The 24,414-nt window shown below is 38.2% G+C and overlaps 1 protein-coding gene across 1 annotated transcript in view; it reads left to right on the forward strand.

Annotated features, from left to right (window-relative positions):
• The first annotated feature begins 8,907 nt into the window (after positions 1-8,907).
• LOC139687831 (organic cation transporter protein-like) overlaps positions 8,908-24,414 on the forward strand; it is a 30,794-nt gene continuing 15,287 nt past the window's right edge. Inside the window, exon 1 of the mRNA XM_071585145.1 lies at positions 8,908-9,359. Coding sequence (XP_071441246.1) covers positions 9,028-9,359 — 332 coding nt within the window. The 5' untranslated portion in view covers positions 8,908-9,027. The remainder of the gene's footprint in view (positions 9,360-24,414) is intronic.

Genomic DNA, 24,414 nt, shown 5'->3' on the forward strand with positions numbered 1-24,414 from the left:
TCCTTGTACAATTCCTTGGTGGAATAATATCAACATTCTCGAGGAAATTTTACTGGACCTCATATATGAGAGAAAACAACTCACTGTATATTAGAAATATACTTAAGTGATATCATGAAGAAAGAGTTCAAAGGATATACAATTAAGAAAGATCTGGTAGTTCCATATTACACTCGTTGTTTCATTAAGACAAAAAACAAGATGCAAGAGAAAATGAAAGGAAATATCCTATGGTGAAGATATTACAATAGCACGGTTAGTCATCAAAAAACTTTGACCGTAAGAGGATACTACTTTGTATTGGGATTAAGGAAGTTAAAATTGATTTAAAAATGTACTACGAAGACAATTATCTATTTTTGCAAAAAGGATAGTTCAAATAAAATTTAAGGGGGAAGAGTTAGGGAATTTCAGTACTTATAATGCAGGATTGAATGGTCGAAGAATCTAGCGAGTGACGTCCAAAGTTTTTACCATATAAAACATTGACTGATTGTTTAACAACGGAAATCTTAGATATTTTAGTTTCAATACGCGTGAATGCTAATCCCAAATCCTCACGCTTACTCAATTACGCAGCATCTTACACGCCGTACCATCACGTGCCGTTTAATAAGGCGCATCATGAATGAAACCGGATGCCCGTGTCGCGCACACGACAACGCTATCCGCTTGTGCAAACATGCAAAGGCGACTAATGAACTTGTAGGTGCTTATCAATACGACATTTCTTGCGACTCTCCTCGTGGCCTAGAAGGAGAACTGCGTAAATTTCATTGTGAAACGTTCCCAAGTAAGATGGGAGTTAAGGGCACGTTTGTCGCTCTGCCACCTTCATTTGAAGGCAAGGAGACAGGATGATAAGGTGGGACTCTGAATGAGACATTCTCCGCCGTGCTGCCATCATTATTCTCCTTTGGTGGGGCAGGGAATCCACAAAGTAAAGTCGCTATAGCTGCAACTTGGGTACCAAATGAGTCAAAACTGATGGTATGAGTATAAATAAAGCTCATAATTAACATCATGTATGTGAGAATATCAAAAAGAACAAAATCGGCCTGTTACTCTTGAGACTCCGTCTTCCACATAATAGTGGCGAGGAAACAATCCATATGAACAAAACAATTTCCGGCAAAGTTAATGCTGAAAGTAAATCAGATTAAGATTCAAATTAATTAACAAAACAGGAAAATAGAATTAAAAACTAATTATATACTTATATATGTAAATAAAATGATATGTGTGAGTGTGAGTATATATAAATATATATATATATATATATATATATATATATATATATATATATATATATATATATAAGATATGACAAATATCTGACGAAAATTTGTATATATATATTTTTTTTTCTGTATATATATATATGTATATATATATATAAATATATATATATATATATATATATATTTATTTATTTATTTATATATATGCATGTTTGCATTTGCATATTTGCATGTTTATGTATAATTCACACATAATACATGCACACACACATATGTATATATATATATATATATATATATATATATATATATATATATATATATATATATATATATATATATATATGTATATAAACCACCCAAGCTAAGTGATTTTTCGGGTACCAGATCTTCCTGGGAAACCATAACCGGCACAGGGAAAGGAACTGGCCCCCCTATCCTGATGTGTGAATTTCACACGCCGTCGGGCTTAGTACTGGGTGAACTCCAACATCACCTACCAAACCGACCTTCAGGTTGATTACTGTGTTATTATATTATTACTGTCTTATGGTTTTATATCATGATATGGTTAATCATGCGCACACTTAACCGACGGTCTAAAGTCAACACTTCACGCACACGTTGTACGTTGTCCTTCATGAGATCGACGGCCGGCCGGCGCGGGGGTCGTCCTCCACACTCTCTCTCGGCCATCTTTGAAGAGCTTGTGTCACGTAAAACTGCAGTTTGTGACATGCTTTCGTCCTTGAATTATGTGTGTGTGGGTGTTTATATAATATATATATATATATATATATATATATATATATATATATATATATATATATATATATATATAACGATTGTACGGAAAAACTTACACGAGCGGCACAATAATGGGCTGACACAATATAACACAAATAGAATAGAATAGCTATTCTATTCTATTTGTGTTATATTGTGTCAGCCCATTATATATATATATATATATATGTATATATATATATATATATATATATATATATATATATATATATATATATATGTATGTGTATACTACGGACGGCCATCGATGACAACGAGGACAACGTACATGATCGCAGACCGTATTGGTGCTGATAAAATGACAGGGCACACCAATATCACAACATTTGGCTATGCGAATGATCTCCGCTAAACTCGTGCCGAAACTCGTCCCGTCTTGCGTTCTTGAGGCTCCAAGGTAACCGACCATCTGATAAAAATGGCATCGCGACGCTTTCCAATACCCCTTACAGTCCCGACTTGGTACCAGCAGTCTATTTCATATTCCCAAAAAAGAATTCCTCCCTCAAAGGATGCCACCCTCGGACCCCTAAATGCCGTCAAAGAGCTTGCACGCGTGGACCTTCCGGAATCCACGTACCAGGAACCTTCGAGTCGTGGAAAAGTCGCAGGCAAATCTTTCGACTTCGGACCGAAAACGGATCTTTTGACTTGTCCATCTAAGGGGTTCGGTGGTAAAATAGAATCCATAGTCTCATTCTCGCCTCAAAATAAAGTCGACTATCTACAGGATACGTTCCAAAAGTAATGCAATTTATTTTTTCAAAGTAATTTACTGAACAGATTTGCACAAACATTTGATATTCTTCAAAGTACCGTCGTTGGGCCTCCACACATTTTTCCAGCGACTCTGCCATGACCGGTACGGGCCCTGGAAGGCGTCTCCGGGGACCTCTCGCAAGGTCTTCGTCACGGATGATTAGATCTCTTCTATCGACGAAAAGCTGGTTCCTTTCAGGGCTACCTTAATCCGGGGGAACAGAAAGAAGTCTGCTGGGGCAACGTCAGGACTATATGGGGTGGTGGGTGGGGCAGCGTTGGCACCTGGTGTTTGGCCAGGAAATCGCGTACTCGTAGCGCTTTGTGGCAAGGCGCGATGGCGTGGTGGAGTTGCCAGGTAGCGGAGATGTCTTTTCTCGTCCTGATGAACCCTTTTTCGGAGTCTTTTCAGCATATCCACGTTGTAGGCTGCATTTACTGTCTGTCCTCGAAGAAAAAACTCCTTATGGACCACTCCTTCACTGTCGAAAAAGACAATGAGCATTCTTTTCCCTTATGATTTGCTCATTCTTGCCTTTTTGCGCTTGGGAGACTGGCCGGTATACCTCTCAGAGCTTTGTCGTTTCGTTACTGGGTCGTATTCAAAAACCCTGGTTTCATTACCAGTGATGACGTTGTCCAAATAATCAGGTTCATTTTCAATGCATTGCAAAAGTTCACTTGAAATTTCCGCTCGGCTGGTTTTTAGGTCGTCTGACAACACCTTGGGCACGATCTTGGCGCACACTTTCCTCATCGCTAAATCCTTTGATGGATCATATATTCATCCTTGAAGAAGATGCAAAACTATATCACTCCCTTGCAGAAGTATTTTAGCAGTAACTATAGAGAGATAACGGGCTTAGTACTGGGTGAACTCTACCATCACCTACTAAACCGACCTTCGGGTTGATTACTGTGTTTATGGTTTTTTTTATGGAGATACAAAACAATCGTGCGAAAAGATAAATTTGACGAAGTTAATACTTCTACCCTCAACTTAATAGTTACTATGTAAGTGTCAACTCAATAATCAATTACGCATAAGGCATTTTCATGTGTTATTATTAATATGCACTGCATATATTTTACAAATATGTATTTGTAGGTATCTACATTTGAAATGGTTTTATTTATCTTGTTAAATCATAAAATACACACTTCACAAACTTTACCAGTATTCTACTCGAATTTCAGGATAGAAATTTGAGGATTGAATCTACCTCCTACTAATAAAGACGCTGAAATTTAGACAGTACAAGATAGCAGGTCACTTGATTTTATCTCATGATTTCCGGAAAAGATCTGGACTAAAGAAAAGATCGTAGAAGTTACTTAAATTTGACTGGGGATGACCAAAGCCATCGCCCGGATTTGAGTCAGAAGTACTTTGGCCAAAGACAAACGTCACCACAATGGGATATGCTAAAAAGCAAGAAAAAAGAACCTTTAAAACGACTTAAATGTTTTAATCGGCATCAGTAATACACCAAGTAATTACAGAAACGCTGCAGTGAACAGGTTAACTAGCTCAATTTAATCAATTGTATATAAAATAGATATGCAATAATGTATAAAGGTCGCAGCGTTTATGATTCTTAAAAAAATGCCGTTCTAGTAAGAAAAAAAGTTTACAGTGTTATTATACCTGTATATAAAGTGGCTACGTTACTATCAGATGCTCCGTTCTTACGATCCACCCTGTACCATTGAACTGAATCTGTCTCTCAACGGACTGAGAGGGCAAGGTATTAAGTCCATGACCCAATATCCAACCACCCCTGCAATGTACAACGATTCACTGCATCCCGATATCTTCCATTTCTTTTTTCAAGGACATCAACGCAAAGAGATTTTAAATAATGGTTTACTTTGATTGCTTTGGACTTAAAAATGACTTTTCTTTCTTTTCTTTCTTGACGGCTTAATGAAATGTTCAATGAATCGTTTTGGGTCCCGACTCGCGGCGTGCTCTCTCCCTCCCTTTACTGAAGAGGCTATTTCAATGTGAATTTTTTTTCTGGTGAGTTATAAACAGAAAGCTGTCATGGATATTAATTCATATTAACAGTCATAAATGTGCATGAAACTCATTATTTTACTCCTATTTTTTTTCCATTTGTTGGAACGTTTTTGAACCTTCTCCGAACATGAATGATTGAAGGGAACCACAGGGTAAGAATTATAAAATTTGTAACTCGACAAAAATTTTATTACTCTTTGGTTCCATTGGCAGAGTGATAATTATGTTAATTATTATTCATTGTACAGTTACACATTCCACAGAACTTGTGCTTTCATTTTATTTAGATCAATCAAAATGGAACGTATTAATATTTTCTTAAAATATTAGCTGTGAATAATATCATAGGTTACATCATTGTGACACAAATACTCGTGAGTAGCATTCATGTTCTTTCATTTTGCAGTTCTTCATTTTTACTTGGTTTTACAATAATTTTATTTTTCACAAGTTTCTTTTCAGGTAATAGATATTAAGGGCGGAGCAGATTGAAAAGACAAGAAATATGATGACCTAAGTACTTTTAAGTACATATATTATTGGAAGAAACGGATCTAGAGAAAATATCACAAAATGCGATTGTAAAAGAAGTTTTCTGGTCCAATCTCAAAATTTGTTTTTTTAAGCAAATGAGGTGAATGAACTGAATGAGATAGCATCCGATTCGAAATTCTAAATATATTAAAGTTAGAGAAATTATGAGAATCAATATGTTTTAGATAAAGCTGCGCTGCTTCTATAGGCGTTAAATAGCTCGGCCAATGTAAAACAAGCAGAGTAGAATAAGGCAAAATAAAAAATGCGATATATTATAAAAAATCTTCCAAGGGAGTCATTCCTCTCCTCCCTCCACATACCCTGATGCCTGAATTCCACAAAACTCTGGAATTTCCTTAGATGAGCTTTTCTCTAAACTATCAAACCAGCATAGGTTTTTAGTTTTTGTATTATTATTACCTAATGATATATATCCACCTTCAATATTAACTCTATTTTTACGATAAATTTAGAGGACATAAGGCTTTGAATGCCGTCAGTAACGTAACATATGCAGTTTATCGCTCTCATCTAAGATTTGGTTAAAATGCTTCTGATAGGGGCTAAGTCATAATACAAGAATCCACCTCATATATGTTTTTCGTCTTAACGTCGGTGATGAAAGCGCCGAAATACATCAACAGTGGGAGACGACCGATTATAAGACTTATTGTCAATAGCTAAGGACACTTATTATACGCATGCGATGAGATATGAGGCATTTCAACGACCATTGTTACATGAAGCCGCCGGGCCAACTCCGCTCTGATGATAATGCATGTCCTCTGATCTCTGCCCACTCTCTCTTCTAGACGCCCGTACCCCTTCCCACCACTCAGCCACCCCCACCCCAGAGCCGGAATAAGGTCAAGAAGATGGACCGGGCGAGATACGTAACAATCCTCTTCCTTTCCCCGGACAAACCGATTCTCCCCGACAATTTTCTCCCTCACCAATAGGAGAGGGTCGGATGCCAAGTCACTAAACTATATTAACTACTGCCACTCCATTCAGGCAAGGTTTTTGGTGCGATCCCTTTCATTGATAATCACGCCGTTTAAGCGTGGATTCTTGAAGGAATTTTGGGCCAGCTTTGCTGGACAGAAACTTACTCGACCGATGGATGATTGCGATAAAGTAAGTGGATCATGCTAACGACGTGAATGAAATACTTGAGCCTTCTAGGCTTCTCGCACACAAAGAGCTTATGTTAGGAGTGGAAAAATTCTATTTATCTCATTAAAGTATAATTTTTTCATTTTTCTGATTCCATTTTCTCCAGGTGATCATCATGCAAAAATAGAGTATAAACTTCCATCAATAGAAATTTTTATTGGAATGTAATCTCATCCAATGTCTTTTCGGGCATGTTTCGGCAACATACTTGAAAAACCGTTTCGAAATCGCATTTGGAGATTTTTACAATGAATATTTTTGCTGTCCCGATGCTTTTATTAGCCATGGTTTCCCATCATCTCACTCTATCCATTATAACATTTTCATCTGCAAAAATATGATGAATGTTTTTGGATGTTATTTAGTACGCTTTTTGCTTTTGGCAGGTAATTGCTAGTAATCAACATTAGAGCGTTACCTATCATAAGTATACAAACGTTGTAACGATTGCGTTTAGCAACTATCTTGGCACATCGGAAAAATCTTCTCTTATCGAAAGAATCGATTCAACACATCAGCACTGGAGGATACTATATTTTTGGGAAAACGAGTTTCATTAATTGTTACGACCGCAACAAACCCTCAGAAGGTATTTTGAAACCAAAGCCAATTACGACATATCGGTCCTAAAAAGCACGATAATATAACCAGTAGAGTAGATGATTACATATTTTTGGTAAAAATGAAAATATACAATCAGCACGTTCCTCTACTTCTTGTAATGGCCAGAATTCTATCGTCCCCACTCACACGGTTATGTAATCGCGTGTGCAGTCAGGCGTAATGTTTCATTTATCCCCACAGCCTGCACTTAACTTCGAGAGCGGCAGCGTCAAGATCTCCACTCGGGAAACACTTGCATGGTGCCAACGGAAACCAAGCGAGAGATGAATACTGTGAGACAGGGGGGGATGGGGAGGATAGAAAAAAGGCGATAGCAAGTGTTTCAACTGGAGGCAACGATTGCTAGAAGATTCTTCTCCTCTCCGTGCATTGAGATGGCTAGCTCCATGTCTCACGAACTCTCTCCCACCCTTTACGCCCTCTTCCCTCCATCCATCCCTCTTTCCTCGCCATTCACCGCCACACCCTCCTCCGTCCCCTTCTGCCGCCTCACAGCCAAGACTTGGCCGTTCTGAGTTCGCGCATCCAATGCTCCGTTTCCACTACTAATGTACCGACCGGCCGTATGTACGTAGGTGGAAATCGCTGAGGAATTGCAAGTTCTAACCATTGTAACTTATAATAACGTAGAAATAAAAATATAGTTCCAGTCACTGCTAATTTATCATGGTAAGCGCGTGCCACGGTGAGGATATCAGCAGATATAAGACTGAATTATAGCGTGAATAGGACGGAGAAATAATAGGATAGATTTTTTTGTTTTCTGACGAATAAGTGTAATTTTATTACATTTCTAATATTCAAGATAAAACAGCCACAGTTAGAGCCTCCACTTCAATTATATACATCAGTAAAATTCTTTTTTTTAGGTTTTCAAAATGGTTCCACAGGGAGATGGTGACTCCTTATTAAACCTCTCGAAAATATTCCTGCACACTTACAAAGCAATATTTTGGTCATCTTTCATTTAAATTGCATTTATTCTTCTTTCTCAAATCTCCTCCACGAGTGAATGCTTTGCTCTTACTAAAGTGATTAGACTTAAAGTCTATTCACTTTATTCTTTGACTGCAAAGTTCTTCTGTAAATTTAAAAATATCAAACTATATTTTTTGAGGTTCATTTAATTTTTGTGCATAATGTATGGATATTTCCAGCTAACGAAACTTGCCGTAGTTGTCTATCACCACTGTAACGCAATGCATACGATATATTGCTCTTATTCATTTATAATTCTGCCAAAGATGTACCCTTAACTATTGCTCTGTGAATTTACAATTACACCGCGCTGTTTTGGAGAAGGGTTACTTAGCCCGTACCAAAACTTCATTAATATTGATAGTGCAAATTTGCATTTACGGAAAATAGTTTTGAAATATTATTTATAAATACAAGTTTCATTTCCTTTTATTTAAAAAAATACCCAAACAAGAAAAAAACAGATGAGCGTACATTAACATTTAAGTTATGAACTGGCCGTATCTAACTCTTGAGATTTACAGTTTTCACTTGTTCGCGACAATCTCCTCAGAGGGCAGCACTGAGTTTAGATGGTAAAGCAAGAGGCTGTGAAGACGGTCGTTAATTGGTTACGCTCGTACGCTAGCAGTGGAACGGCAAATCCACTCATACGACAGCCGCTGGAAAAGACACAAACCCCGACACTTTGTTATCGTTTGGCGGGTCAGCCGAAGTCGCCCACTCATTCGACAGCCGCGCTGGAAAAGACAGCTCCTTCACTAGGTTATTATTTGGCGGGCCACCATTAGTCGTCCGGCCATTCGCTTGCTCGTTGAGACCTGCCGAAGAGCAAAGACCATCGTCTATCCTTTGTTTTTATTTTCACATCACGAAGAAAGGATGAACGAGAGGGTGAAAGGTGGGGAGGACGGAAATATGGAAGCCTGGTTGACGGGGAGGCATGAAGAGGAGCACTTGAATAGGACGGAGGGTGAATTTCCAGTGGGAACAGAAGCGGAACTCTTCGAGAAGCTGCTCGATGACGTTGGATCCAAAGGATATTATCAGAATCGCTTTAACATCATATTCAATTTCGCGCTAATAACGCTCTTCGCAATGCCCTTCATCAACTACATCATGGTGATGACAGTTCCAGACCATTGGTGCTTCGTCCCGGGGCGGAAGGACTACAATCTGACTCTAGAGCAGTGGAAAAATATATTCATACCCAGGTAATTCAAGATATTTTGTAGTTGATTAGTCAACTGATAAATCCAATTTTCACTTAAATAATTTCACTTAACTCAGAACTGAACATCAAATAATTAAATGGAAGATATTCAAATAAGGTAATTTACTTTAGTTTCGTAGATTGAATTATCTATGTAATTAGAAATAATACTAATCGGACGTGGCAGTTCAGTGAAGTGGGTATTCCAGTGGTGTTGGGCTAATGAGATCCAGGGTTCGATCCTGGGAGATGTCTCTGGGCACCCTGAGCTTCATCAAGACTTGTGATTTTTCGCGTAACAGATATTCCTGGGAATCCTGGACCATAGGGTTCATGCATATCTTTCATGCGTTATTTGATTTCATATTTTTTAATTCAATAAAATTCAAAATTAGTGTAAGCAATTTGCCCGACTATACCTTTTGACATCCCGAATATAAAATAATATACTGTAAGTGAGTTTTGGTCTCTTAATTAGTGTGATTATTTTCAAAGTTAACATTATTTTTAGCTTTCAGTGTATAAAAACATAATAAAATTGTTGTTCATATTTGAAAATCGCGTCCCTTAAAGGTGTTCGGAATCCACTACTACTTAATTACATTTTGACTACAGAAATTCTAGTTTTTCTCGTCGGAATCAACTTTAAATGAGTTTAAATAGGTGGAAGTTAAATTGCACTAGATTTGTTGGCGAAGGGCTTACCCATTAATTTGCTTTTGCTGACCCATGAAAAACCCGCTTTCGGTAACTCGGAGCACTGCATATTAAATCCCAGCTTTCAAAATTCTCATATCTTTACATTTCATGCTAAATATCGTTTCTACACTATTTAAATGCCCTTTCAGATTTTCGTTATGGTCCACATTGCGACTTAATTTCAATTCATTAGGCACAATCAGGTCTAACTAGATTTTATTTTCATCTCCTCCAACCCGTAATCCTAGAACGGAAAAATCACCTCCTTAAGGTCGACTATCTGTTTCAGCAAAATATTATTTATATGGGAAAAGGGGAATAATTACCTCTAAACCTAGAAACGGTGTGGTAAATATGGATATAAAATATTTATCTCTATGCGTAAAAAGATGTCACTGGCTATAATCCTTTTTAAGTATCTCAATTAGCTACTGGATTAGGGGTCGACACCACGCCTTGAACACCCTCCGTTTCACCCGAGCTGAATTATTTTTCGGGTACCAAATCTCCCTGGAAAACCACGGGCGGCACAGGGAGAGGAACAGGGCCCCCTACCCTCATGAGTGAATTACCTATTAAACAGCATTTCCGGTTGATTCCTGCGATTGCTATTAATACAGACAATAAAATAATTTTTAGAATACATATATACACACACACACACACACACACACACACACACACACACACACATATATATATATATATATATATATATATATATATATATATATATATATATATTTATTTATTTATTTATTTATTTATTTATATATCTATCAACAACTTGACATTTATTTTTCCTCACGTTCGTTTATCTATCACCAATGAGTGTTTGACGACGCCATAATTTCAATATTGGTGGATTAAATATTTTAATTATTAATGTACCAGTTAAAGATGAACAAATGAATTAGTCTAATTACTTAAATGTCAAACAGAAAGTATGTATTCAAATCACTAAAAAGCCCCTCAAAATCAGTTGCCATGGTTAAATAAAAGTATTGTGCTTTTAAAATAACAGTGATATATTTCCCCAGGAAATTTAATCTCTTAATCTCGAATTTATTTCATTATATTTCTCTTAGACTGTGTTTACAGGTAATTATAATCTGAAATAAACTATTCACGACGTTACTCCTACTCTTCCCTTATGACTGTGCATCTTTACATAATCTTAAAATATGCACTATGTGAAGTTGATTGAAATTAAAATATGCAGTCTCCTCTAGTTATTATATAAACTATGCAGTATCCGCTGCATATTTAATCCAATGAAGAAACTGAACAGGGAGAAAAGCTATCAATGAAACATTATGTAAAATTATGTAAGCTTAAAGCAGTATTGCTAGGGCCTATTGACTAAAATATGGAAGTAAAAGACGCCGCAGATTGATGTATCATTTTTCCATACCAACTCATACGCTTTAGGTGTGAATGCAGCAAAGAAAATGTCATTAAAAGAATATAATGGGCTGCTGCACGGATAGGAACGATATGGAAACGATATGTAAAACTTGCGATTCCCTTTTACACCCTCAATGATAATTGTAATTAAACTGTTATTATAAAATAATTCCTCATACCTCAGTATACTACCTCCCATCTAGGTTTAATAGTATTTTTAAAGGTTTGTATTCATTCTACGTTGTATATCAACGCGATTACAAATAATAACAACAACAAGACGGAGTTTGTTATTGAAACGAAAACAGTTTATTTCCTGCATTAACCAGTCGATTGCTGATTATTTTAATGGTGTTATATTGAATTTTATGTCATTACCCCTATTCATATTTCTTCAACAAATAAAGGACATATCAGACCCTTTTTTGAAACTTATATATTGTCACCTTTCCGAGGAAAATGTAAAGATTTCATTACCCAAACATGAACATTTTCTGTCGTAATATCTGCGTCAAATGAGAGATACGTAACATGCGTCGAAATTTAGTTTCATGAAAAGTGTGAATACGAAATAATTCTGGTAAAAGTAAAAAGGTGTTACTGGTTTTTTTTAATGCTAAAAGTAATCCTTAAAATTGGCTGAGGTGGTAAAGGGAAGGCTAAACATACGACGTCATTTAACACTATTCAACTTCGGCAAAACTGTTGATTAATTTTGTAAAGTGAATCTGAAGGAGCGATAGAAGATTGTGGCAGCTGAATTATTGGCTATCTTAAGGCCATTCATTTTTATTTTCTTGCCGTCCAATTTTCCGTATTCACATGAATTTTGCCCTTGGTGGTGATAAGAATATAAAGAAAATGAGGATGCTTACGACAGCAAAGTTTAAAAAAAAATCCCGCGTTAATTCGTACGAAGCGGGAAGTATCGCGGATTGCGGAATTAAAGGAACGGATCTTTAAAAATTTATAGACAAATGCAAATAAAATTTATAATTTAGGATAGAATATGTTTCCCTTTTCCTGGAGTGAATTAAGGAAATAAAATCTTAGTTTTTAGGGATTAAGACGGTACTGTAAGGTTTGCAGATCACTTTCATAATGATGCGCACCTGTGAATTTATTAGTTCGCAATGCCGCTTGTTCACTAACGTAAATGTTTCTATATCGATTGATCAGTTCTAGGTTGACATTTGTTGTGTTGCCAATCGTGTGACCTCCTTCCCTCACGAATACGAACCCGTATATCATGAATAACTGAAGCAAAGCATATTTATTTTATTGGGATATATCATGCGCTAAACGGCGATATGCGTTGCATAAAAAGTTGGAGGAGTATCATAAAAATTAAATTAATTTGCTGATATATCAGTTGTTATAAGATATCTATCGGGAGACATTGATTTCTTATTCCGTCTTAGACCCATAAAAAATTCAAGGTACGCATCGTCGCATTGGTACGCATGTCCCTTCCAACCTTGATTCAGCCAGACATTACAATTCATCGTACGTTCGGACACACCTTAGCCACCCTCGAGGAGAATGTTACCATTGATGCCAACCATACAACAAGAGACACAAAAAGTATTGTTACACTGGAAATGTTTCACAAAGAATTTTGCAATAGAAATTTTTTTTTAATCCGAATTGAAAACGAACATTTAAGAACTGAACATCTTCAAACAACTGTTCCGCGTATTTAAGGCATTTATGCTAATTATTCAGTTTGATTCTGAACCTTGAGCTGCCGCATACGATTGGCCCCTATTTGCACATAAATAGGTGGTAAATAGTCTTTTACATTGCAAATAGGTAACTCCGATACACATTTGAAACCAATGAACCAATCTTTCGAGCTGTATACTTCTGCTAAATATTATGAATGTAAACTAATTGTCGGATTTTAAATAAATTTGTTGGTAAACAATAAACGAAAATCAACATTGTATATCACTTTAACGAAATGGTATTTTTCATGTTATCTATGCACGGTTTTTATTATATCCTTATATATATACATATATATATATATATATATAATATATATATATATATATATATATATAAATATAAATAAATATATATATATATATATATATATATAATATATATATATATATATATATATATATATATATATATATATATAAACACAGATGTAGATTTTTAGAATATAAAGACACAAAGAAAGGAGAATAACCACCGATATTCCACCAAATCTCCCACCTTTCTTAATTACCCCATCCCTACTCACACCGCTTCCCACAATCAATCTTTTGACGACTGCTTCTCCGTTTCGGTGATTGAAATCCTTCCCAAATCTGCGAGTATTATAGAGGTGAGAACCCGCGAGATGGCGCATATCTGGGTGGCCCAATCATTCAAACCGCCCGGGCTGAACCAAGCCCACTGAATGCATCATATGGCTGTCTACATATCCCCCCCACCCCCTTGTTCATTTCCTATTGGTCCCTTTACCTCTCCTTCCCCCACCTCTCCCCCGCACATCCTCTCCGCTCTTCCCCGAGAACGCCATTCTGAAGACGACAGCCGTGCTGTCGAAACGTCAAATAACAAATTGTGAGTGTCCTTTCTTTGTGTCTCTATATTCTAAAAATCTACATCTGTGTTTTTATATATTTGTACGTCGCCGAAGAGCGTTACATTTCGAAGATATTATATATATATATATATATATATATAATTATAAAATCTTCGAAATGGAACGCTCTTATATATATATATATGTATCCCTCCCCGGACTACAACCTTGACGTGGTGGAAGGGCTTGTGCGTTCCGATGACCCCTAGAGCTGTGCTGGCGGGGGTAATAATTATTGCTCCTGCTAGGGTCACCCATGCCAGATAGGTCGAAGGTTAGGAGCCAGACGAAAAGTAGTCCACGCAGCGTCTGTTCCTCAGTGAGGAGGCTGCAATGGCGTCTGACCCCTGTGGGGCGGCCAGTAAGTGATGGTGTCACGTTAAAAACACTATTGAGGAAGGCAACGGGAAACCACCTCAATTATCATTCCCAAGAAAAATATGATGGACAATACAGAGATTTTGAGTCCTGGCAACCACGGGGCTCGGCCCAATCGGCCGTGTGTCGTGCCCGGCAGCGGGGGAGGCAAGGCTTCCGCGGTCGTCATCCCACGAAACCCTTGAAAGGGAAAACCAGCAGCAGCAGGACAGAAGACGCAGGAGAAGAAGACCAAATTAGTTGGAATAGGAACGTGGAATGCTAGGACAATGATGAGAAATTGGGGAATGTTAAGCGAGAGATGGAAAGGGGAAATATAGATATTTTCGGTCTATGCAAGGTGAGATGGAAAGATAGCGGGGATTACTGGAGTGATAAGTATAGAATAATATACAGCGGTGGGGACGAGAGCCAACGAGGGGTTGCCATAGTATTAAATGAAGAGGTAGGAAGAAGCATAGTCAACATAGAGCAGGTAACGGATAGAATACTACTAGTGGAGATAAAAGCAGAACCGACGAACTTAGTTATTATTCAGGTATACATGCCACCGAGCAACCATAAGGAAGAAGTGGTCGATAGGATATACGATCAGTTAGAGGACATTACCGCGTGTGTTCCTTCAGGGAAACATTTGATAGTGATGGGGGATCGGAATGCGACGGTAACCGAAGGAAGAGATGGTGATGAGGTCTGGGACTACGGTTTAGGCACGAGGGATGACCGCGGGGAGAAAGCAGTTGAGTTCTGCAGGAGACAGGGGTTAGTCATCACCAACACTTGGTTTTGACACCACAAAAGACGCAGGTATACATGGAAAATGCCAGGTGACTCAGGAAGGTATCAGCTAGATTATATCTAAGTTAGACACAGGTTTAGGAACAATGTGATAAATTCGCACAGCTTCCCGGGAGCGGATGCGGACTCTGACCACAATTCAGTTGTTATGAAATGTAGCGTCCGTTTCAAAAAGATAAGGCAGGGACGGCGAGTTAGAAAATGGAATGTAGAAGCAATAAATGGTTTGAAAAGGAAGGAATACAAACAGGTGGTAGAGAAAATCATGGAGGGTGGTAAAGGGCTTAGTACTATCGAAGAAAAATGTGAAATGATCAAGAAAGGGTTTTCTAAAGCCGCAAAAGACACTATTGGAACCGTTAACGCTAAAAGGACTAGGAAACCATCGATCACGGATGAGATGATTACAAAGATGGATGAGTGGCGAAAATGGAAGAATGTAAATACAGAATTAGGCAAAATGAAGTACAAAGAATTGAAAAATAAATTGGGGCGGGCAACAAATAAAGCAAAAGAAGCATGGTGGAAGACGCAGTGCGAGGATATGGAAAGTCTGCAGAGGAAGGGTGAAATTGGTGCGCTGTACAGCAAAGTTAAATCGTTATCGGTAAGTAAGAAAGGAAGAGCTATGCTAACAGTTAGATATAAGGAGGGTAAGGTAATAGTTGACGCAGGAGAGATCCAAGAGAGATGGAAGGAATACATAGAAGAACTGTATAGTAAAGAGCTTAGACCAACAAAGTTAGACATAGAAAAGGAATATGACGTAGAGGAAGACAGATTAGGTCCAGGCATACTAGACAATGAGATAGAAAGGGCATTAAGGGAGATAAAACTACGAGGGTCATCCGGAAAGTAGTACCCGTTCGTGCCGCATGAAGTGCTGACGACGCGAGTAGCCGCTGGACGAGGTCAGATAGCTTCAGTGGCTTGTCTGCCTTCTCTGAGCCAAGTTGCGTGACGCTAGCATTGCCTGTGTTGTTTCTGTGATTGTTTACAATGTTTAAAAAAATTGAGAACGCCGCCAGTTGTGAAGTGAGGGCAGTGATTAAATTCCTCAATGCAAGAAACGTTCGCCCATGTGATATTCATCGCCAATTAAAGGAGGTGTATGGAGACAATGTAATGGACGAGTCGTCTGTTCGGCGGTGGTGTCGCAACTTCAACATGGGGAGGGGGAACACACACGACGATGAGCGTTCGGGGAGACCGTCTGTCATTACAGACCAACTGGTGAGCTCAGTTGACGAATTCGTGAGGAACGATCGGCGCGTCACAATTGATGACATCTGTGAGCATTTTCCCAATGTTTCTCGAACAATTGTTCATGAAATTGTTAAACACCATCTGCATTATGCAAAAATTTGTGCAAGATGGGTCCCTCGCGTATCTCAATGAGCTGGCGGCGAAGGACTATGCAGCAGGAATACAGAAACTTGTCACACGTTATGACAAATGCCTTAATTTGCTTGGAGATTATGTTGAGAAGTAGTTTAAAGTATCCTCTTTCAAATAAAATTTTTTATGTTTGTTAATATTTACTTTTGTGTCTTTATTTCACGAACGGGTACTACTTTCCGGATGACCCTCGTAAATAAGGCCGTGGGGGTGGAAAATATTCCCGCGGAACTATTAAAATGTTTAGGAAAATGTGGGAGAAAGAGGCTATATGGGCTGATTGGTAGTATTTACAAGGAAGGTATCTGGCCGGAAGACTTTGTGAGATCAGTTTTAGTTACTATTCCGAAAAGGTAAAGGCTACATCATGTGAGGACTACAGGAAGATAAGTTCGATATCCCACGAAGCTAAAGTTGTTCTCAGGATCATAAACAAAAGGATAGAGAGTAGGGCATATGATTACTTAGGGGATGATCAGTTTGGGTTTCGGAAGAGGAAAGATGCGCGGTACGCGTGATGCCATTGCAGTAATGAGATTATTAATCGAGAGGAATATAGAACACAACCAGGAGGTATTTGCCTGTTTCGTAGATTTCTAAAAAGCGTTTGATAGAGTGAATTGGGAAAAACTAATGAGTATATTGCAGAAAATAGGAATAGATTGGAGGGAAAGGAGGCTAATCTTCAACCTGTACATGTCTCAGACTGCTCAGGTGCGGGTGGGAAACGGGGAGTCCGGATGGGCAGTGTTAGGAAGGGGTGTAAGGCAGGGTTGCCCTTTATCACCGTTGCTGTTCAACCTGTATTCAGAGGAAATGATCAAAGAGGCATGGGAAGAACTGGAGGTAGGAATGAAATTGGGCGGGGAATTCTTAAAATCAGTTGGGTTTGCTGATGACCAAGCTTTAGTTTGCCAGTAAGCCAAGGGGTTGCAAGCATTGCTGAGTGAATTGGAAATTCAGTGCGACAGGTATGGGATGAGAATCAATATTAATAAAACAAACGTTATGTGATTTTCTAGAAAGACAAAGGCCAAGCTTAACATTAGAATAGGAGGGAAAAAACTAGAGCAGGTAGAACAGTTTACGTATCTCGGTAGTGTTTTGGACCAACTCGGTCAAAGTAGTAGGGACGTAAGGAGAAGAATTGCGCTAGGCAAAGAGGCTTTCACAAGGAGGAGGGAGTTAATGACAGGGACGTTGAGTAAGGACATTAAGAAAAGACTCGTAAAAACGTTGATATGGAGCGTAGCTATGTACGGCGCGGAAACATGGTCGTTGTAGCAGGAGGATAGGCGTAGACTGGAGGCTTTTGAAATGTGGGTCTGGAGAAGAACGGAGAAGGTGAAATGGACAGAGAAGAAAATAAATGAGGAAGTACTTGGTATGGTGGGCGAAGAGAGGGGTTTGTTGGGAGAAATCCTATGGCGGCAGGTAAAGTGGATGAAGGGGGTGTTGACCGGTAGTGGGATGTTGAAGACTGCGATAGAGGGGAGAATGTTGGGCAAAAGAGGAAAGGGAAGGAACAGGATAGGGATGTTGGACGGGATGAAGGGAGGAATATAGCCTCTTCCTCCCATATTTTCCTAAACATTTCAGTAGTTCCGCTGGAATGTTATTTACCCCCACGGCCTTATTTAGTTTCATCTCCCTTGATGCCCTTTCTATCTCATTGTCGAGTATACCTGGACCTAAGCTATCTTCCTCTACGTCATGTTCCTTTTCTATGTCTAACTTTGTACAAAGCGAACGGTAGCTACGGCCGTTTGAATATAATGGGAAGAGTCAACCCCAGCCGTATTCTTATAATTGGGCAAAGGATGGGTGAGGGAAATTAGAGAAGATATAAGCAGTAAATCGATTAAAATTATAAAAATAAATGAATAACTGAAATAAAACCAATAATAAATGTAATAAAAACTAAAAATAATTGATATAATTAGATACCGCAAACGGTTAGAACAATGAAATGGAAAACTGCCAATAAATCACGTGCTATCTTGCTTGGATATACTATACAGCATTGATCCTTGCTAGTCTCAAGCACTCAAACGCACGTAATAAAATAAATTGAGAATAATAATAAATGAAAAATAATCACGCACCCTCTAGCTCGGATGTACTAAGCAGCATTGATCCTTGCTAGTTGCTTGCACTCACACTTTATCAGGGCTTAGGAGAGGTTTCCCTCTGCGCCAGGGGCCCGCCAATCACTCACTTGCTTAGGTATGCGAAGACGCCTTAACCCTTGCAAAACTCACTCACAGGTCTACCGTGGAATCTCTTCCGACGTTAGTAATGTGACTCGCACTTTGTGGAAGGGTAAGCGGAGTGCCCAGAAGCTGACACAAGTGTTTCGACTGCAAAGCAGTCCTCTTCAGAGAAATGATTCTTGATTGGGGCTTTAATTGTTAAGTGACTATTGTTTGTTTCGTGCTTTATTATTTAGACTAATCTAAGTGTTAGCTAATATAAAATACCTTGAATAATTAATCTGAATCAATGGGCTCGAAACCTCTAAACTTGGAAATAATTCAAATTAAAGCAGAATACTAGGTATTTTACACTACAAAGTTTTTATTTGGTACAACTACGAGGGTCATCCGGAAAGTAGTACCCGTTCGTGCCGCATGAAGTGCTGACGACGCGAGTAGCCGCTGGACGAGGTCAGATAGCTTCAGTGGCTTGTCTGCCTTCTCTGAGCCAAGTTGCGTGACGCTAGCATTGCCTGTGTTGTTTCTGTGATTGTTTACAATGTTTAAAAAAATTGAGAACGCCGCCAGTTGTGAAGTGAGGGCAGTGATTAAATTCCTCAATGCAAGAAACGTTCGCCCATGTGATATTCATCGCCAATTAAAGGAGGTGTATGGAGACAATGTAATGGACGAGTCGTCTGTTCGGCGGTGGTGTCGCAACTTCAACATGGGGAGGGGGAACACACACGACGATGAGCGTTCGGGGAGACCGTCTGTCATTACAGACCAACTGGTGAGCTCAGTTGACGAATTCGTGAGGAACGATCGGCGCGTCACAATTGATGACATCTGTGAGCATTTTCCCAATGTTTCTCGAACAATTGTTCATGAAATTGTTAAACACCATCTGCATTATGCAAAAATTTGTGCAAGATGGGTCCCTCGCGTATCTCAATGAGCTGGCGGCGAAGGACTATGCAGCAGGAATACAGAAACTTGTCACACGTTATGACAAATGCCTTAATTTGCTTGGAGATTATGTTGAGAAGTAGTTTAAAGTATCCTCTTTCAAATAAAATTTTTTATGTTTGTTAATATTTACTTTTGTGTCTTTATTTCACGAACGGGTACTACTTTCCGGATGACCCTCGTAGTTTTAATTCATAGACGCCATCCTCAGGTAGAGAAAGTTTATGGATACGGTAAAGGTATTTGTAAACTAGAGGGATTAAGATTGGGGCGGGAAAGAGGAGGGGGAAGTGGAGGGGTTGGGGCTTGTAAGAGGTGGTAAGGTACGACCTAGAGTAGGAAGAGAAAGGTGCCTGCCCATTAGCGGCAACGGGGAGGGTTTGGGGGGAAGGGACCCCATTGGTTATTTCTCCGAAAATTACTTGTACCTGAGGATGACGCCAATGTGTTGTGACTAGTTGTACAAAATAAAATAGTATTTTGTGGAAAATACATAGTATTCTTCTTTTATCCACTTAGTCAAGCCTTATACCATCGAGTTTATTGAAAATAATTACATACTTTCTAGATTACAGCTATATCTGCCAACCAGTCTTTTAATGAAACTTCATATCAATCGGCAGGTGCTTCAAAAAGAGTGGCAGACAAATGGGCACTAAAGATTATTATATAAACATTTTGCCATGCGCACATCATCAACAGAATATTTCAAAAGATGGGCGTGGTATGGAATTGAAATTGATTCTAGATTTGAGAACCTCACACGAGGGATTTCCTAAAAAGAGCCCTTTCCATCAAATATTCGGGGTTTTAAGAGCAGACGTAAGGCAGCCGCTGGGCTAAGGACCGAGTGATAAACTTTGCAAAGTCTGTGTGCGATATTAGTGCAAATGTATGATGTGGACGGAGTGAGAAGTTTGTTTGTGATAGTGGGTGATGTGTTGACGGTGAGTGATTTTGGTCGGGATGTGATGTAGGGCAGTGCATGATTTTGGACTTGGCGTTATCCGGCACCACGTGTGGTATTACTTTGTATTTTCCTTGATTATCCTTGTAGCGATTTGATTTTGATTTTTTCAATGGTTGTTTGAGTAATTGTTTTTTTTTAATGATCACTTTGTTTGTTGTTCTGTACAAAAACAATCACGATTCTAGAGACATGTGTGCCACCTGACAATGTCTTTATGCTCATATTTCAATTAACAATAATAATAATAATAATAATAATAATAATAATAATAATAATAATAATAATAATAATAATAATAATAATAATAATAATAATAATAATAATAATAATAATAATAATAATAATAATAATAATAATAATAATAATAATAATAATAATAATAATAATAATAATAATAATAATAATAATAATAATAATAATAATAATAATAATAATAATAATAATAATAATAATAATAATAATAATAATAATAATAATAATAATAATAATAATAATAATAATAATAATAATAATAATAATAATAATAATAATAATAATAATAATAATAATAATAATAATAATAATAATAATAATTCGACGCCGAAATAATGCCCCTTGATTTACGCATGTAATGAAGGAAGAAAATCAAATACTAAATTCAATATATAACAACGCAAAAATTAATAAAACTTCCAAGGTATTAATCTATAAAAATTTCAGTGGCTACAAATGATAATCAGGAGACATTTTAGTGAACATTCAATATTATTTTAAAAGGTCAACTGTATTTTTAAACTTAAACTCAAAGCGGAAAAACTGTGCAAATGAGGATTCTAGGAAAGTGTGTAGGAAAACCATCCACTTCCTATTAAATCCCCCACCTATCAATCTCGCAGTATTAATAATGATTCCATTTGAATTAACTTTTTTGTATTTTAATCCTAAATAAGGCTATTTGATTATTATTTTCTCTTCATTTGCTTCCTTATTACTGTAGCTCGCTAACAATGGAGTGTATCAGCTCCAAACATTTTTTTCCTGTGGAATAAAATGAATTCATAAGCTACATTACAACTTCTCACGTGTTTCCCCGTGGTTCGTGTGATGCCAGAAATGTTGACTTATATAAATAATGATTAAAAGTAGGCGCTGATATTTCTTGAAGATAATACATTGATTATCCACACTCAGAAAGGAATTTTCCTATTCCCAGCATGTGTGTCGTCGATGATAGAGCCCTAACGCAAGGGAACTGTATTACTGAGATGGTTTAGAGCAATTGATATCCATGCCTGGGGTCCAGATTAGACTGCTGGATGGAAAAAATTGCTTAAAAATATGGGGTCCAGATTAGACTGCTGGATGGGATTAATCGCTTAAAAATCTGAATCTAACCCCTACCTTTGTGTCGTGGTGGCACGCATGTACAGCAATCCTTCCGTCGGACACACCATTGCATACTTTTCCTTATACGAGGAATGAGCTTTATCGTTGTATAATGTTAAAAGCAAGAAAACGAGCATTCATCAGAAATGCGTACATACCGTGGCACTGAATTACAAGGGACGCGGCAGACGCAAAACCGGGGAGAGGGAGGAGGGCCCAAACTAAAATCGACTCTGTGGCAGGGTCTTCAAAAGTGAAGCTTCCTTAAAGCACAGAAATATCTTTCACATTCCCTGATGAAAGGAAGATGGCTTCTCCTCCCGAGCCGCCAAAAAACCTCGGGTGGACCGATAAATGCATTATACCTGAGACATGTATTTCTCTAAACATCCTCCGTCCTGTCCAAATTGCCTAGCTACGCATATCATACGCATATCACACGAAAATAGAGATGGGTGGTATCTGTTTCTCTTTGCCTTGCCGTATGAGATTTCATTTAACATAATACGAGGGTCATCCGGAAAGTAGTACCCGTTCGTGAAATAAAGACACAAAAGTAAATATTAACAAACATAAAAAATTTTATTTGAAAGAGGATACTTTAAACTACTTCTCAACATAATCTCCAAGCAAATTAAGGCATTTGTCATAACGTGTGACAAGTTTCTGTATTCCTGCTGCATAGTCCTTCGCCGCCAGCTCATTGAGATACGCGAGGGACCCATCTTGCACAAATTTTTGCATAATGCAGATGGTGTTTAACAATTTCATGAACAATTGTTCGAGAAACATTGGGAAAATGCTCACAGATGTCATCAATTGTGACGCGCCGATCGTTCCTCACGAATTCGTCAACTGAGCTCAGCAGTTGGTCTGTAATGACAGACGGTCTCCCCGAACGCTCATCGTCGTGTGTGTTCCCCCTCCCCATGTTGAAGTTGCGACACCACCGCCGAACAGACGACTCGTCCATTACATTGTCTCCATACACCTCCTTTAATTGGCGATGAATATCACATGGGCGAACGTTTCTTGCATTGAGGAATTTAATCACTGCCCTCACTTCACAACTGGCGGCGTTCTCAATTTTTTTAAACATTGTAAACAATCACAGAAACAACACAGGCAATGCTAGCGTCACGCAACTTGGCTCAGAGAAGGCAGACAAGCCACTGAAGCTATCTGACCTCGTCCAGCGGCTACTCGCGTCGTCAGCACTTCATGCGGCACGAACGGGTACTACTTTCCGGATGACCCTCGTACATAATCAAGTAGGTTTTGGACGGTACGGAACGGCTAATTACTCTTCGCAAAAAGATATCTTCCTCGTGTTTTTCCGACATTATTGCTATAATTGATGGTTTCCGGCGTAACTTTATGGAATTGATTCATATTGGAAATGAAAAAATAGTAACTTTGTGATTCCACAGAAAATTTATTGCCTTACGACCCGGGTTTTGACGTTCAACATCATCTTCAGGTGAAGATGACGTTGAAAATATTGAAAGATGACGTTGAAAATATTGAAAGATGACGTTGAAAATATTCACCTGAAGATGACTTTGAACATCGATACCCGGGCCGTATCGTAATAATTTTTTTGTAGAATCACAAAGTTACTATTTTTTTGATTTCTGACATTATTGCTTACTTCATTTCTCCGTAACTTCCACCTGCATTCACGTTGCCTAAAAGTGCTATTCTCTTCCCAATTTTATCCCGAATACCTCCCTTCCATCTCATCCTTCAACATTCCATTACTTTCAATATTTCCTATATCCACTTTTTCTGATCACCCTACACCTTCCTCACTTTGCCCACCCTGTTTATAACTTCAGCGTTTGTCTCCTTTTCTGATTAACTAGTTTAGATAGTTATTACGTTTGGCACGTCATTCCTTCCTTTTTACTCCTCTTTATACTTATACATTTCACTTTGATGCTCTCCTATCGCTCCTAATCCTTTTGAATTTTGAATTGCATATCATGGCAGCTAAATTATGACTCGAATCCGTCCCTGAGAAACTGCGTGAGTTGATGACGCTGTTTCTATATCCATGCTGAATCATTATATAGTCTCATTGGTACCTCCCTGTTCCTTCCTGCATTTTCCTTGTGTACCAGTGCCTGTAATGATGTTTGAACTAGGTGTTATGAAACCCCTTCTGCAGAACTCGACTGATTTCTCCCCGCGAACATTTCTAAATCCTAAACTGTGTTTTCCTATTTAGAGCCAAGTGAAATAAATAAGAATAAGTTCTCAGGGTAAATATGCC

Source organism: Hetaerina americana, unplaced genomic scaffold, assembly GCF_022747635.1.
Source record: "Hetaerina americana unplaced genomic scaffold, ioHetAmer1.1.p SCAF_2, whole genome shotgun sequence".
Taxonomy (NCBI): Eukaryota; Metazoa; Arthropoda; class Insecta; order Odonata; family Calopterygidae; genus Hetaerina; species Hetaerina americana.